This window comes from Microplitis mediator, chromosome 1 (assembly GCF_029852145.1).
Source record: "Microplitis mediator isolate UGA2020A chromosome 1, iyMicMedi2.1, whole genome shotgun sequence".
NCBI classification, from domain to species: domain Eukaryota; kingdom Metazoa; phylum Arthropoda; class Insecta; order Hymenoptera; family Braconidae; genus Microplitis; species Microplitis mediator.
Genome location: NC_079969.1, coordinates 24,784,702 through 24,803,104, shown reverse-complemented (window position 1 = coordinate 24,803,104; position 18,403 = coordinate 24,784,702). Strand labels below are relative to the sequence as shown.

The following is an 18,403-nucleotide window of genomic DNA, read 5'->3' as shown; positions in this document are numbered from 1 at the left end:
TAAAATTAATGAAAAATTGCTTAATTTTTTTGTTCGCCGCCATTTTTATATTCTTGCATGTACATTAAACTTTCTAGTTCAGCCGGTTGCTACACTGTAAAAAATCCGGAGAGAATTCGGATTGAAATTAAATCCGAATTCACACCGCATTCACTCCGCCACTCGGAGTTCCGGAGTTTTAAAAAAAATCACTCCGCATGCGGAGTGAATTGGGAGTTTTTTTTCAGCGGAGTGACGCGGATTTTATTTCACTTCCAATCCACTTCGCTCCGGAGTTTTAACATTTAAATTAATTTATATTAAACTGTTAAGCTGTGTGTGTGTGCGAGTTCGCGTGTGTTCGCGAGTATGTGTCTGTGGATGTGTGTGCGTGTGTGCAAATGTGTGCGTCCGCATGCCTGTGGATGTATGTGCGAGTGTGTGTGTGTGTACAAGTGTGTGCAAATGTGTGCGAATATGTGTATGCGTGTGTACGAATGTGTGCGAGTGTGAGTTCATGTGTGTGTGTGTTCGGGTGTGTGTATGAGTTTGAGTTCATGTGTGTGTGAGTGTGTGTGCCCGAATATGTGTATGCGTAAAAGTCGATTAGTATTTTTCATTAATAATATTTCCAAAACTCCTCTCCGGAGTGAATTTCACTCCGGGGGAATTAAATTAATAAAAAATTATCTACTCCGCGAAAACTCCCCTGCAGAGTGAATTTCTCTCCGAGGGGAGTGAATAATTAAAAATTCACTCACTCCGCATTCACTCCGGATTTAATCCGCATTCACTCCGCGAATTTTTTACAGTGTAATATATTGAACCAAAAAATTTAAAAATTTTCTGTTTCAGGTTATCCATTTTTGAAATTTTAACACCAATTGCAGACTCGCTTACACGGACAAAAATGAATGATACTGGTTACTATTCTGCGTAGTAATCGACGAAGAATAAAGGGAATGAACGGTTACTAACTTCATATGTGTCTCTACTATTCTTCACACTTCAGACACATGAGGTTAGTAACCGTTCATGTCAGAACTGGACTAAGTACTGTTTTGGATGTTAATGAGATCTACGAGTTCTAAGTAACCATTCCTGTCACTAAATAGTAAGTTCTTGCATTCTTTACAGCAACAAGAGCTCTGTTAAAAGGTTTGTATTTTCTTGAGCTATGAACGACGACTATTTTAGCAGTAACCGGTCATATGATTCATGTACTGTGTAGCACCACTGGTTACTTAACTGTTTAAAAAGTAATAGTACGTGTTAAGCAATGACTTACTCCTGATCTAATATGAATCAGTCATATTAAAATATATTTTTCATCGAATACTGAGCAGAACAATAACCAGCACTATTTTTTTTCCGTGTACTAATCGAGGCGTTGTATTTGAATGATGATTTCTATGTTAAAAAATGTACCTAAAGATCAGAACGTTTATCGCGCAACGAAAATAAAAAAAATTCATGTAATTTGACTGCTTAAGGGGTAGTTCCGGGAGTTGGGGTTGGTCGAAGAATTTCGGCTGACATACCAGCATCTATATGCGAAAAATTTCTGAAATCTAGTCATCCAGTAAATTTTTTACTTTCCAATTTTTTTTTTTTTCGTTGTGCGGAAAACGTTCCGATCTTCAAGTACACGTTAAAAGTGTATAAAATATATAATAAAATTTTTTCAAATATATTTCAATAGTGTATTTATGAAGCCTAACAAACCCTACATGTATATCTTTATTCATAATCTCTTTGAGATTAAAGTAGAATACTGCTTTAATAAAAGCTAAAATTCATATGAATGTTAAGAAACATTACACTGTAAAAAATCCGGAGTGAATCCGGAGTGAATTGGGAGTGAAATAAAATCCGAATTCACTCCGGATTCACTCCGACACTCGGAGTTCCGGAGTTTTAAAAAAAAATCACTCCGCATTCGGAGTGAATTGGGAGTTTTTTTTAGCGGAGTGATCTCGGATTTTATTCCACTCCCAATTCACTCCGGTCCGGAGTTTTAATACTTGAATAAATTTATATTAATTTATATGAAACTGCTAAACAATGTGTGTGTGTGTGTGTGTGCGAGTGTGTGTTTGCGTGCATGTGTGTGTTTGGGTGTGTGCAGGTGTTTGTGTGCATGTGTGCAAATGTGTGCGTGTGTGCAAATGTGTGCGTGTGTGCAAATGTGTGCGTGTGTGCAAATGTGTGCGTGTGTGCAAATTTGTGCGTGTTTGCAAATGTGTGTGTGTGTACAAATGTGTACGTGTGTGCAAATATGTGCGTATGTGCAAATTTGTGCGTGTGTGCAAATGTGTGCGTGTGTGCAAATTTGTGCGTGTGTGCAAATGTGTTCGTGTGTACAAATGTGTACGTGTGTTCGAATGTGTGCGTGTGTGCAAATGTGTGTGTCGTGTGTGTGCGAGTGCGCGTGTGTGCCTAAATATGTATGTGTGTATGTGTGTGCATATCAGCTGATCAATAATGTAATACGCGAATTTTTACTTCGATTTTATTATGTGGAGTTATATTTTATTAATAATATTTTCAAAACTCCGCTCCGGAGTGAATTTCACTCCGGAGGGGTTAAAATCATAAAAAATTATCTACTCCGCGAAAACTCCCCTGCGGAGTGAATTTCACTCCGAGGGGAGTGAATAATTAAAAATTCATTCACTCCGCATTCACTCCGGATTTAATCCGCATTAACTCCGCGAATTTTCTACAGTGTACCCTCCGATTTTATCATGTAAAATTTTTTTTGATGAAATTTTTGTAAATTATTGTTATTTATCACTTCAATAACATTTTAATTCTCAAGTCTTAATTTTAAAAATTAACAAACAATTTTAAATTTAATGAATGTCTGATGGTATAAAATAATAAATTGGAAAGGGTGCGAGTAATTTAAAATTTTATGAAATCGATTTTTTTTTGTCTTTTTCACATGAAATGAAATTATTTTAAATGGATTCAAATAGACTCAAATAGAAAATAATAAAAATAAATTCACAAAGGTATAACGGAATAAATTCACTAAACGAAATCGATTTTTACGAATTAGATCGAAATTCTAACAGAGTTGAAATGAATTTATAAATATTGATAAAATTAAATTCTCATTTAAAATTTAAAATTAAATTTGCATTCACAACTAATTTGACATAGTTTCCCAGATTTACCCGCGTAAATGGATTAAGATATAGCTTTACGATTCAATACAAACTAAAATTGAGTTTTATTATCATACAATATGTAAACTTTATTATTTAATTATTTCACCGTGTAGTTATTGTCATGTGCTCAGAATTTTAAAGTAGCAACAGAATAAATATTCTACCAATATATCTTTTCACCATACCTGCGCCGAAAGTTTAAACTCCTGCTCTGATTAGAGGGAAGAATTAGTATATTATACACCAAGGGAGGAAAGTAAGACATTCCAACCCACGTGTATAATAGCCTACCCATGTTGAAGACTTGTGGGTATACAACTTTTTACCAAATCTGCCTAAAAGTTTAAATTTTTGCTTCTAATTACGGGAAGAATGACGCGTGCGCTAATTTTTATCATTTGTTTTTTCATAAAAGGAAAGTACGACTTCCCTCTAAACAGGGCAGGAATGTAAACTTTTGGCACTGGTATAGTGAAAATAGTATATTACACACCTACCCGGGTCGAAAAATTAGATCTGATTTTAGTGTAACTAAACTGCATTTGGACTAATTGGTCTGTATTTAAAGTAGTTGATCTATTTTTAAATTGTTATGAAAATTCTAAGCTGTTTTTGATCTAAAGACAATCAAAAACAGACTGAAAAAAATAATAAGCAGAAAAAGTCTAATTTCGGTCTAAATGAAAACAAAAGGAGGCAAAATATTTTGAGAAAAAAGTCTGATTTTGATCTACAGGCAACCAAAACTAGACTAAAAATTATTGAAAACAAGTCTGAAAATTGTCTAAATAAGGAATAGTACGGGCAAAACTCGATTAAAATTCCCATGTTAATTATATAAATAAAAATAAAAAGTAAAACTGAATAGAAATACCTTAAATTTTCATTTTATTTAAAACCGATCAAATTTTTCGACTCGGGTAGGGCAGTAAAGTAAGAATGTCTCAGATCACATGTAATTGTTGGCCGAGGCGAAGCCAAGGTCAACAAACATGTGATATGAGGCTTTCTTATTTACTGCCCAAGGAGTGATACTATTTTTCTCCTCGGCGAGACAAAGTATAAAAAAAAAGTGAGTTCCAATAAAAATATTATTAAATTAATGAAAAGCTATTGGTGTGATTGTCAAATTACTTTTCATATTTAAAATACAGCAATATTTTTTTGCCTAGCTATGTCAGAAATTAGCTTATTGTTTTGACTGGCTCTAGACTTTAAGCGTCCCAGTGACAATGCAGGTAATACGAAAAATATTGTGGTGATATGGGATAAACGCGATTACAAACTTCGGGTGATGTCAGCCCTCGCAGACAGAAAATTTGTTTGTGAATAATAATAACCCGTATGAAAAAACCATATACTGTCGACAATATATAAAAAAATATATGGTAAATAACTGAACATATATGGCGGCAACATTATTAATATTGATTAATATATGATTTATCATATATAATAATTTATACGTTTAATATTATAATAATCCATATCATTTATAATATATGTGATATTGTATCAAAAATTATATGTCCGCTTTATATATTAATTTATAACGTAAAATATATGTTTCATCTTATAAATTAATTTATAATGTCAATATTATTACAATCCATATAATTTATAATATATATCACGATAGTAAAAAAAAATATAAATAGTTGTACACGGAAAGAAAATTATGGCAGCGGTTCCCATAATTTTGTGAAATTTTTTCCTATACCATCATAGGAATTACGACCATACATTATGGGAGCGGTTCCTATAATTATAGGAATGTTTCCCATAATTATAGGAATAGTTCCTATAATTATGAGAATGATACCCATAACACTATAGGAATGGTTCCTATAATTTATAGGAATACTTTCTATAATATTATAGGAACCATTCCCATAATATTATAGGAATGGTTCCTATAATAGTATGGGAACTATTCCCATATTATCATGAAAAAATTAATTCAAAGAAGTGTGGTAATCACTTCTACAACACACAGAAATATTATTAAACATAAAAACAAAAATTCAAACATTGAAAAAAAAAATCGTATTTGGCAAAAAACATTAAAATTTTTAACAAGAATTTTTTGTCAGCACAAAACATTCAAGAAAATTCAAATTTCGGGAAATTTCTACACTATTGTGTAAAAAAAAAATTGTATGATATTATAGGGATGGTTCCCATAACAATATGGGAATAGTTCCCATAATGTTATAGGAATAGTTCCTATACCAATATGGGAACCATTCCCATAATAGTATGGGAACTATTCTCATACTATTATGGGGATGGTTCCCATAATATATGGGAATCATCCCTATAGTAGGATAGGTACTATTCCCATACCATTATGGGAACCATTCCCATAATGCATAGCAAAGCTTCCCATAATTTTCTTTCCGTGTAGTTATCATGTAACTACATAAAAATACTAAAAATATCATAGCTTACATTATATATTAATTATATAAATCTATAATATATTTAAATACATATATGTTTACATATATTTGTGCAAATATATGCAAACACATATCTATATAAATATATATTTACATACATTTATACAAATATATGTGATCATATATTTATATAATTATATATTTATATGTATAAATATTATATGTGAGTCATATAATTAAATCATATATCTTATCATATAACTTAAAGTATAGTATAAAATATTATAAGCAATACTTATAAGTTAGCATGTAAAAAAAATATGTTACCGATATATATGTTGCAAATTATAAAATCATATAATATTTCGACAAAATTTTGTATATGGCTCCATATATGACTTCTTATAATTCTATATAATTTATTATATATTTTGAATTATACTGAAGCTCGTATATTGCTTTTTCATACGGGAAATACTAATTTGTTTAATTTACTTACCATCCGCATTTTTGAGAAATTAAGAAGGCCATCATCTGTAAAATTCGGAGTACCTTCTTCAATAAATGACAAGTCAGTTAAATATAAGCCCAAATAAGGAATACAGGGCGGATCACAACGATGCAATGCGTCTCTTAAGTTTCTAAATCGCCCATCAGATGAAACAATATTCTGTAATCTTTCAATTGTTTGTTTTGTCTAAAACAAAAAAAAAACAGAAATAATGTCACTCACCATTAATTTCAATAAACAGAATTATTATTTTCAATTGATAAATAAAATAATAAACGAACCGTTTTAGAAACTTTTTCCCAAGTTTTCTTTAATCTATAAACACTGCTGTTAGTAAACGCAGCGCAAATCTGTAAAACACCATTATAATTATGCAACACACGGCAAATATCAGCCACCGCGGCCCATTTTTCAATGGCAGTAACTCTGGCCGATAAATTAGATCTTCGAATGATTTCTGACACAACTAGTTGAGACACTTCATTAAATCTTTTTGTCATCAATATAATATGAGGTGCACGAACTGTCTTGTCCGCTTTCATCCAAGCTTGTCCAAGAAATTCCCTGGAGTTAAGAAAATTTATAAAAATTTACTATTCGCTGCTTGAAAACTTTATTAGTAAATAAAATGAGTACTTACTCGCTTGAAATATTTATAAATATCTTGTGGTCTAAATAAGTCATTTGCTCAGCTATTTCTAGTGCGGACAGAGTTTCAATATTTTCTTTAGTTTGTATCGTGCGCGATGGTGACGGTGGTGATAACAAACGGACTAAATCAATTTTATTACTTTCAGATTCTTCTTTATTTAACAATCGCAACAATTGATTAGCAGCCTTATGCTCTGCAGGTAATAAATTTGGGTTGTCTACAATGTCCTCTAAAAATTCTATCGTTAAATTTCTAAGTTCACTATTTAGTTCGAAATCCTGAGCGTGTTTAGAAACCCAGTGTCTTAAGACATTTATGACACGCATAGTTGCTGCTGTAGAAATAGGCTCTTTGCGTCGATTTCTATCAATAATACACGGGCCATCGACACGATGTAATTTACTATTTGCGGTATCGCCTGAGTATTCAGACGATTTACTGCTAATAATGTCTGGTGGGTTACTGGAAGCTGATGTCGCTATGGCAAATGCTGCTGCTGCAGTAGATGTACTCCTTCTATATTTCAAATAATTATTAATTATTAATATATATTAGGGTGGTCCACAAAAAACAAAGTTTTTTATAGATCCCCGAGTCGAAATCTCAGGCTTACTTTGAACCTAAATGAGCATTGAAAACCTACAATAGACTTTTTAGGACATAATCATTTTAAAAGCTTGAAATGAACTAACTTAGACTTATAAAGGCATTAATTAGACCTACAAAGACATGGATCATAAAACGAACGAACTCAGAATTTTTTAAGTCGACCCTCTGTTAGTCCCAGGCTGCCTGTGGGGCCTAATCCAGGGTTGCCAGATTGTGCTACTTATCGCAAACTAGGCTCCATTTTACATGCATGTGCTACCATAAAATTTTTTGTGCGGTAAATCGTAAATACTTAAACACTTTCGCGCCGTGTCATGTCAATTTCACTCAGTGCAGCCAGATCGTGCGATATTTTTACCCCTTCCTGCCATTACACTCCATGCTATTTCACCACGGGAAGAGGTAAAAATATCACACGATCTGGCTGCACTGGTTTCACTGGTGGCCGCTTTAGTTTTTCAACACTGAATACAATCACAAACTACTTATATTTTGAAAATGAATTAAAAATTTTTCCCAAACAAATAGTAAGCAAAAAAACAAATCTAAATATAAAAATACACAGTATAATTATTTTGAAAGCTTATTAACAGGTAAAATAATCCAATAGTATGTGATAATTATGATCACATATTTATGACTTTTGAATTCTTCGCGCCGAGAATATGATTGGTTAAGGTTGACTGTGTGGCTTAAGTAGCACATTAGGCTTTTTATATCCTAAGTGGTGCTATTTACTAAATTTTTTTCTGGCGACCCTGGCATAATCCACCTTTGGATATCATTAGCCTACGGGAGAAATGACTAGATCATTTGCATCAATTCTCGAGTAGTCTGCGAATTTCACAATTTTACTTTTTCATAACATTCTTTGCATGTCCTTCGTTCTGTTAAATCTAGGTACGTTTGTTTCACGATTTATGTCTATGCAGATCTAATTCACGCCTCCATAAGTCCAAGTAGGCTTAATTCAAGCCTTTGTAAGTCTAAGTAGGTCCATTTCAAGCTTTTACAATGATTATGTTCTGAAAAGTCTAATGTAGGTTTTCAATGCTAATTTAGGTTCAAAGCATGCCTTAGATTTCGAATCAGGTCATCTCAAAAATTCCTTCTCGGTATGAAAAAAATTATCCGGTTTTTACAGAGAGTTCTTACAATCCGTAAAATGAGAAAATTTTCATACGAAATAAAAAAAAAAATATATATTATACCTTCTGTGACTTTGTCGAGAACTAGTGATAACAACTCCAGCTTTTCTAGATACTTGTGGAGGTATATCATGATGATAATGAGGTGTAGATTGAAACCCATATGACAGTTTTGAATTTTTACCACCAGTACCCTCTTGAAATGATCTTCTACCAGTCCAATAATTCTAAAATTTTTTTTTATTTTAACAATAATGAGCAATCTACAGTCACTACGTGACTGCCCGAGTATTACCGCCAAATTTATTAAGTATAATTTGAATTTAACTGCTTATTAAAATTTCTAATCTAAAATTAACTCTAGAATCTTTCGTTCATTTCGTTTATCATTGAAATTTCATGAGACAAACCTCATCATTAATTCGTAAATTTATTGATTTCGATGATTGTATAACCATGGGATTCTTGAAAAAAAATCTACACACGGCTAAATTTTTTTTTTATTAGTCGTCTTCTATATTTTTTTTTACTGATACCAAATTAATTTTTTAAATTTTTATTATAGAAGACATGGTATAGACTAAATTTTTTTATTTTTTCTTAATTATATATATAACAGTTATATATATCCAGTCATACTCAGTGACAGAATAATTAAATTATTAATTTATTTAAAGAAAGAAATACGATCGTCTTTTTTCCCGCGTAATTTAAATTCAATTCCAATGATACAAATAAATTTATGAATCTCGATACTTGGCAATAAAAAAGAGTTTGAACCACGAAAAGGCGCAAATTCAAGTCAAGATCTTTCTAACGATACCAAATTTAATAACATTAACTTATTCTATCATATAGATATGACTGGAACAAAATTTTCCTTATTCTCTTAATGATATAGAAGATAAGACAATATTTTTTTATTTTCATCGTTTTTATGGAAAGAAAAAAAATTACCCCAACGATAGTCGAAATGGATCCACTACTACGACGACTGTCGTAAGTAGCGATCGGTGGGGCTGATACAACGGATGCTCGATGTTGTTGTTGCTGTTGTTCAATATAACGACGATTGTGGTGAGATTGATTAATTAATGGTGACGATAATGAACTGTCGTCATCCGATGTCACAGTGACTGTCCATGACTCATTTTTATCCGAGTCATATTTTTTATGAGAGCCAATTGGTGTCTCAGCAGTAACAGTGCCAGCAAATTTCGATCTTGAGGTGGGAGTTTTTGGTGAATAATTTGACTGCGAATCTGTAAATAAGGATTTTTAATTGTGTGCTGATATGTTCTTACAGACGTACGTGAGATATATTTTGAGCGGATTAACGGATTTTAAATATTTTTGCCAAAATTGAAGGAATTTATAAACCCGGGTCAAAAATAAAACTTGATTTAGACTTGGTTTACCAAGTCGTAATTGGGAGCCGTTTTTCACAAGACAAACTCGACTTTTTTTACGGAGGTATGAAATATATTAAGTTTTCGCCTTGGTTTAGACTTAACTGGCTTACTTAGTCACGATTTAAGACGAAAAAGTTGAAATCAAGTCGAAATTGACTTGGTTTAGACTTATTCGACTTAAATCTTAAGACGAAAAAGTCAAGATCAAGTCGAAATTGACTTGATGTAGACTTATTCGACTTAAAATATAAGGCAATGAAGTCTAAATCAAGTCGAAAATGACTTGACTAGACTTATTCGACTTAAATTATAAGACGAAACAGTCAAAACTAAGGTGAAATAATTTTTGTATATAAAGGCGGAAGTAAGGCGAATAAATAACTTTTTTTCGACTTGGTTCAGCAAGTCAAAAGTAAGGTGAATGACTATCGTGCTCGAAGCAAAGGCGAATAAGTTCAAACTAAGATCAAAAAACACAAATAAGTTGAAATAAGTTGAAACTAAGATGAAAAAAGTTCAAAAAGTTGAAAAAAATTTAATTTAAGTCGAAAAAGTTGAGATCTTATCGAAAAATCGTCGGCAAATCGATAACTTCAAAAGAAAATAAGGCGAAGTGAGCCTGAATCAAGTTTTAATTTTGACCCGGGAATATTTCGTTTGTTAAATTTTTACACGAATCGGTTAAGTAGTTTTTAAATTATTTGAAAAATAAACGTCAACAAAAAAAATCTCATATTTATTTATTTTATCTAATGATATTTTATAAGAAAAATTTTAATATCAATCGCGATTAATTTTTTTAAATTTCAAAATTTATTTTTTTTCGTTTTTATGTCGTAAACTACTGAGTACACAATAAAAGTATAAGGAACAATATCGTAAGAAATTTAATTCTCTTGAAAAAAAGTTCTATGAGTCAAGTCGTTAAAGGCCATAGTTCACGAGTTGCATGAACAATAATAATTCTAAACATGCAATAAAATATCAATGTGGGACCACTTTGGTCTGACAAAATATGAGTATATCTATACATAATATAAATTTATATTTGAATATTTATTCCGTATAGTGATCAGCTGCCAAAAACTTTCTTATAAATAAATGAAATGAACTAACCATTAGTAGAAAAATTTTTTTCAATAATTTCAATTTTTCTCTTCTGATCCGGCGAAGAAACATTACGTGTTGAATTATGGCTATCATCAATTGAGGCAGTAAAAAAACCTTTTGATGAATCGTTACTATCAGCAGCATTACCACAACCAGTAGAGTCAATTAAAGTAATAGAGCTTTTGTTACTGGGTGATGAAGGAGCTGATGGTGGAGTATTATTGACCATCATGTCTACATCATAAACAATATCACCAGAATTTATTTTATCAACAAATATATTATAATAATCAGGGTACGGAAGTTTGTGCTCAACAATAAGAATGAGAGAAGAGAATTCGCGCAAATTTTTCTATATCAGAATGACGATCGCGAGCAAATTCACGTGAATGACGATCGCGAGCAAGATAATTAACAAGACCATCAGCAAAACAATCAGGAAGACTTGCTAATGGTCTTGCTAATTGTCTTTCTGGTGGTCTTGCTAATTGTCTTGTTGACATATTTTTTTACGATGCCGCGACTATTAAATCGAAGACAGTTCAACCGGCAAGATTTCAACCGACAAAAAATCCCTGATAAGAGGGCACCTAAATAAGGGGGACCAGGTTATTTTCAGTTTAAATGTCGCTAGGTTGAACTGTCGTGGTTGAAATGTTTTCGGTTTAATTGTTACAGAACCTTTTTTTACAACCTTAATTTCGACGTTCTTTTATGACATTCGATATATGAATATGTTTTTTAATTTAATTCACGTGAATTTTCTCGCGGTATTCATTAGTTTGCGACCATCTTGACGACAAGTTGTCGACAACTCTAGCTTTTGCAACTTTTGGCTACAAGTTACCGTCAACTTTCTGAAAAAGTTGGCGTCAGTGAAGATCCGCAATTTGAAGGCAGGTTTCTAAGAAAATTGAAGGCAACTTTCCGTCAACTTATGGATTGCGGCTGTTAGTTTGACTCCAGTTTCTCGCCAACTTGGCTATCAGGGGTCATTTTGATATAGGGAATTATTGCACGCCTCGGAAGCGAAGCGGAGAGGTTGTGCTTTATAACCGACCTGTCAAGGTCACACGATTTCCACTCATTAAAGTGCATATATTTTTTTTCTATTACTCTTACACATTATGAAAAGCACATCAATATAAAGCTGAAACACTAATAAATAATCCTGATACTTTTTTTAATATGTCTAATATGTATTAATATAAAAAAAAGTTCATTAAAAAAAATTTATCGTGGACGTCCATTAGTCCGTGGTTCAAAAAAACGGCGTGGTACGGATATCTCGAGAACGACTTGACGAAACTACTTAATTTTTTTTTTCAAAATTTTCAGAAATAAGCAAAGAAGGTTCCTTTCGAAAATCACTACTGTAGGCCTTCTCGTTTTTTTAAAAATAAATCATTACGGTTAAAACCGGCAATCTTACATGTAAACAAACACACACTGCCGCCATTTTTCATTAGGAATGTTCTCCTTATTTATTTTTTTTTTTTACTTTTATTACCGTATATTTACCATGGAAATTTCTATGGGAAAAGAGCGGGATATTCAATTTTATTCGAAATTTAATTTTTAAAAAAAAACATAACATGAGCGTTCGAGGCGTGCACTTTTGGATTTTCCAAATTTTTTTTTTCTTTTATTCTTATTGTTGAGCACAAATTTAAACTTCCGTACCCTGGTAATAAAAAATAAACAGTACCTGTTAATGTCTCAGAACTTGATGAAGAACCCGTCATATTGGCTTTAGGTATTGTAAGATAACTTGATAGCGTACTATCATTTTCATTGTCTATTTTAACATTAAAATTATTGGCAGTCGATGATTGTTGCTGTTTATCTATTGAAGATTGTCCTGATTTACTATCGCCATTATTATTTTTAGCTTTAATTAAACAATCATCATTTTTAGATACTGAATGATGATGATAATGGTGATGATCTTCTTCTTTTAATTTACAATTAAAATTACTATTGTTACTATTTGATGCTGATGCTGTTGATGTCGATGATGACTTTGGTAATAATAAAATAGGTTCATGATGACAAGAACAATTATTACTACGTACTAATACTTGATCACGCGAATCACTTATTTCAGATGATTCATAACCGGAAACAGAACTAGCTCCGCTTATTCTACGTAATGTATAACTATTTTGTTTTTGATCATCTAGCATTGAGGACTGATGCTGATTGGCACCGGAAGTCGAAGCTGTTTGATCTTTATTAGAAGTTTCATTGTTAATTTTATCAAGTGAAATATATGAATTATTGACAGCTGTAGCAGCAGTTTCTTCTTGAATTTTTTTATGATAGTGAGAAGTTTCTGCCGTAGGGAAAGACAAATAAGCTGGAGAGTCGGAATTATAAAAAACTTTTTTCAACGCCTCTAACACTGTGACACTGTCAGTAAAAACACGATATGTTAATAAAAATGTATTCAAAAAATCAATACTGAGAAATCTTAAATCAGTCAGTCGTTGCAATAATCTTTCAGGTGTTGCATAACGTATTTGAGGAAGTTTACATGAGTTTAATGTTTGGCTAAATCTTATATCAACATCGTCATTAAATAATTTGGGGTCATTCTTTATTGAATGCGGCATTATCACTGCAGAACTTGTGTCCGACGAAGATGATGACAAAGATCCACCACCGCCATTTATTGAATGACCAAGTAAATTATTAAAGTGTACGTTATCCATACATTGACTTATATCACTAATCCATGCAGCTTTTTCCTGTTTTCATTACAAAAAGAAAGCATTATGTATTTGAATTTTGTTTAGTTTATTGGTTTTTTAAATAAATAAATAAGTATTGACCTGCATTGTTGGAGCTAACAGATGAATTGTAACTAATGGACCACCTAATTTAGTATCTAACATAATTTTAAAATCACGGTTTCCGAAGGAAGTATTTCCACCAGTACTACTACTGCTACCGCCATAAAAAATACTACTACTTTCACTAAATACTGCTGATGCTGTTGACCCACTTGATAAGGAACAAACTGATATTTCTATTTAATTATAAAAAATTAGAAATTTTTAATTGCAGTCGACTACCCGTCATAAGCCTGGTCTAGGGGACGGGGAAATTTTTATTAAAATTTCAGTCTCCCCACTACCGTGCGTTTAGTTTTGTTCTCGACTACTCGTTATAAGCCTGCTTCGTTTAATACCCTGACTAAACAACTGAAGTCGACCGAATTAAAAATTTTAATTCTGTTATACTCTATCGAATTCTGGAAAACAGAATTCAACTGAATTGAAAATTTGAATTTGAATTAAACAGAATAAAACCGATTTAAAAATTTCAAATTCGTTCTAATTCAGTTTAATTCGGATTCAGAACCAGAAATTGGAGAATTATTTTCGAATTAATCAGAATTAAACCGAATAGAATTATTTAAATTCGTTTTAATTTGGACAAATTCTCGTTTTCTTGCCGAATTAGACAGAATTCAATTTTAAGTTAGGTACCGAATTAACAGAATTTAACTGAATTAAATAGAATTAAAAATTTAATTCTGTTTAATTCGATCGAATTCAGTTGTTTAATCAGGGTATGATTTTAAACGTCATATTTACGTTTTGTTGCATACGTCAGTTTCCCGATTTTTCTAGTGCTTATGGCGCTAAAATAAATACTTATCTTTTTACACAAATAATAATTGTACTGGAAAAAATTATAATGACAACGGTATTAATTACAGTAATACTAATAATAATTGTTATTGATCAACATAATGCTCAATAAAACTTTTAAATTGTAACAGAAGCTTTAATTGTAATTAATCATTACAATTATCAACAATAAATTATATTTTACTTAATATTTATTAAATTATTATCCGCGAAAAATCGATAGTAAATTTTCATCATTAATTTTGATATTTTGTTCCTATTGTTAGTTTATAATTTAGAGAATTTTAACAGAGGCTTATAACGGGATGTCTGGTACGAAGCTCAAAAAAGTGGTTAAGTAGGGGATGCTGTTTGGACTGAGTACCTGCCGATTAAGGGAAAGAGGCTTATAACGGGCAGGCTTATGATGGGTAGTCGACTGTATTGTAATTAATAAATTAGTTATATTACATTGTAAGAAAAGTATTATTTTCTTTCGGTGTAAATTATAAAAATTTTTCGAACATCTACTGCATTTTTAAATTTATTTTAAATGTTGATAAAAAAATTTAATTTTTAAATTTCAATCAAAAATTTAGTTTGAAAATAAAAAAGTTCTAACTGATACTAAATAAAATTTTATGATTTAACTTTAAAACAAAAAGTTTATAAGCGATAAGTTTTTTTTTACTGAGTCGTGATAATTTTTAACGAGTCGTCTTTTTTGCTTCGTCATTCAATCAAACGAAAAAAAATGACGTAGAGAAATTCGAAAAAAAGTAACGCTTATGAAATCGGCTTTCAAGTTCATTTATTATATTAAAGAGAGTATGTGGTAATTTTTGTCTAAGTTTTTCTCTCAAACTAAACCTCTAAACGCAAAACTAAGAACGAGGCTCGATTCATTTCTCTATAAACTAGTAGCCTACGTTTTCATTTTTTAAAAATTTTCATTTGTTTAAGAGAAAAACGTGGACAAAGTTTCCATTTACTGCGCAATTGCAACAATGATAGTACCGTTCGTTGACTTGAGTGTGATAGAGAAAAAAGTTCAGACCCTTCTTAACTTAAATAAAAAAATTTCAAAAAATGTAGAACGATAAAGATCGTTATATTTCTTCTCAAATTGCTTTCAAAGTTATAAAAAAAATTTTAAAAACGGCTGACCCTGCAGGACAACCCTAAAACTTCCCGCTGTTTTCGAGCTGAAAGTTCGAGAGCTCGAAAACGTTATTGCTTATATTACTTGTAAATTTTTGAGCTCTTCGAGGCTCAAAAAGCTGGTAGACCGAAAAAATATGAATTTCGCTGAAAAATAAGAATTTTAATCCGACGATATCTTAGAAACAAATCGACCGATTTGCACGTGCTCATCGGCAATCAAGAGAGCTCGTTGAGACTTAGATTTGATTAAACTTTAAAACAAATTGGTCGAGCGATTTACGAGTTATGCAACAAAAACTTGAAAAAAAAATTTTTTTTGTTTATATTTTTCGTATAACTCGTAAACAACTCGACCGATCGATTCTAAAATCTATTCAGTTCTAAGTCTTGGTGAGCCCTTTCGATTGCCGCCATAACTTTTAAATCGGTTGATTCGTTCCAAAGATATCGTCGGACAAAAAAGTTTGCACACATACACACATGGCTGGACGTCTATCCAGAAATAAAGAATAGCTTCCTGGGACTTCAAAACGTCAAGATCTGATGAAAACTGGATTTTCGAAAATCGGACCGGAATTAATTACTTCCTTTTTTTTTTTTTTTTAATTTTCAATTTTCATAGCGGGAAGTTAAAAATTTAGTCGTTTAAGTAAGCTCAAGATCATTTATTACAAAGACAGGGAAGTTTGAGAGCTGGTTCGCAGACTCAACCTTTTTCTCGATTTTTTTTTATTGGTAATTTTTAAGTACACGGAAAGAAAATTATGGGAAGTTTTGCTATGCATTATGAGAATGGTTCCCATAATGGTATGGGAATAGTACCTATACTACTATAGGGATGGTTCCCATATATTATGGGAACTATTCCCATAATAGTATGAGAATAGTTCCCATACCATTATGGGAATGGTTACCATAATGATATGGGAATGGTTCCCATACCATTATGGGAATGGTTCCCATAATATTATGGGAATGGTTCCCATAATATTATGGGAACCATTATCAAATCATTATGGGAACCATTCCCATAATGGTATGGGAACTATTCTCATACTATTATGGGAATGGTTCCCATATTGGTATAGGAACTATTCCTATAATATTATGGGAACTATTCCCATAATGTTATGGGAACCATCCCTATAATATCATAAAATTTTTTTTTTGCACAATAGTGTAGAAATTTCCCAAAATTTGAATTTTTTTGAATGTTTTGTGCTGTCAAAAAATTCTTGTTAAAAATTTTAATGTTTTTTTGCCAAATACGATTTTTTTTTCAATGTTTGAATTTTTGTTTTTATGTTTAATAATATTTCTGTGTATTGTAGAAGTGATTACCACACTTCTTTAAAATAATTTTTTCATGATAATATGGGAACCATTCCCATAATATTATAGGAATGGTTCCTATAATGGTATGGGAACTATTCCCATCATATTATGGGAATGATTCCCATAATGGTCTAGGAACCATTCCAATTGCATTATGGGAATCATTCCCATAATGCAATTGGAATAGTTCCCATACTATTATAGGAATGATTCCCATAATATTATAGAAAGTATTCCTATAAATTATAGGAACCATTCCTATAATTATAGGAACCATTTCTATAGTGTTATGGGTATCATTCCCATAATTATAGGAATTATTCCTATAATTATGGGAAACATTCCTATAATTATAGGAACCGCTCCCATAATTTATGGTCGTAATTCCTATAATGGTATAGGAAAAAATTTCACAAAATTATGGGAACCGCTGCCATAATTTTCTTTCCGTGTATTTTTTAAGCGCCTAAAAAAAATTATAATAACAATAATAATAATAATTTACCATCATCGTCAAATGCCGCAGCTGCTGATATAGTTTGTTCACTCGGATCCTCTATAAGTATCGCATCACACAGTGGAATTTTACCAGTACCAGGTACAATAGTTAATCGACCCAAATCATCCCCATCAGACTGTTGTCGTATTGTAAGAATTAAATGATTTGAAAATAGAAAACACTGTCTCAGTGCCCCATTATGATTATTATTTTTTTTACGTCCAAAAGTTATCGCACTTGTTCTACTCCAAAGTAATCCACCAGTACTACTACTTCCATGAGATTTGTCCAAAATTTGAACAAGCGTTCCTATTTTAAATAATTATTATTATTACTATTGATAAAAAAAATAACTGATATTTAATTCATTTTTTAAATTAACAAACTAGAAAAAAATATATGTATATATATATATTCAAATAGAATATTATCGAGATATTTATAATAAAGATGATAATAGAATGTACGCATTTGAACACGTGGTTTTACATACATTTATAGCCGCACAATTGAATTAGAAAATTTATTATAGACATTTATCACAACACATTTAAATTAGCACATAAAATATATATAAAATTTTATTTATTTATATTAAGTATTTAGTATGTATAGAAGAGTCGATGAAAATATTAAACACGTAATACAAAAATAATAATACAGTGTGAAGAATATATATATATATATATAGGTCTATACTAAACAAATTGCGCGCGCACAATCAAATAAATTAAGAATTTTTATGATAAAATTTATCGATTTATTAGT

At 31.3% G+C, this 18,403-nt stretch overlaps 1 protein-coding gene across 1 annotated transcript in view; it reads right to left on the bottom strand.

Moving 5' to 3' along the window:
• The window catches only part of LOC130669521 (ras-specific guanine nucleotide-releasing factor 2-like), a 40,742-nt gene that overhangs the window by 8,191 nt on the left and 14,148 nt on the right, over nt 1-18,403 (bottom strand). Inside the window, exons 12-20 of the mRNA XM_057472476.1 lie at nt 17,642-17,944; nt 13,834-14,030; nt 12,708-13,749; nt 11,006-11,233; nt 9,435-9,739; nt 8,541-8,704; nt 6,709-7,236; nt 6,350-6,632; nt 6,057-6,254 (exon numbers count right to left, since the gene is read on the bottom strand). Coding sequence (XP_057328459.1) covers nt 6,057-6,254; nt 6,350-6,632; nt 6,709-7,236; nt 8,541-8,704; nt 9,435-9,739; nt 11,006-11,233; nt 12,708-13,749; nt 13,834-14,030; nt 17,642-17,944 — 3,248 coding nt within the window. The remainder of the gene's footprint in view (nt 1-6,056; nt 6,255-6,349; nt 6,633-6,708; nt 7,237-8,540; nt 8,705-9,434; nt 9,740-11,005; nt 11,234-12,707; nt 13,750-13,833; nt 14,031-17,641; nt 17,945-18,403) is intronic.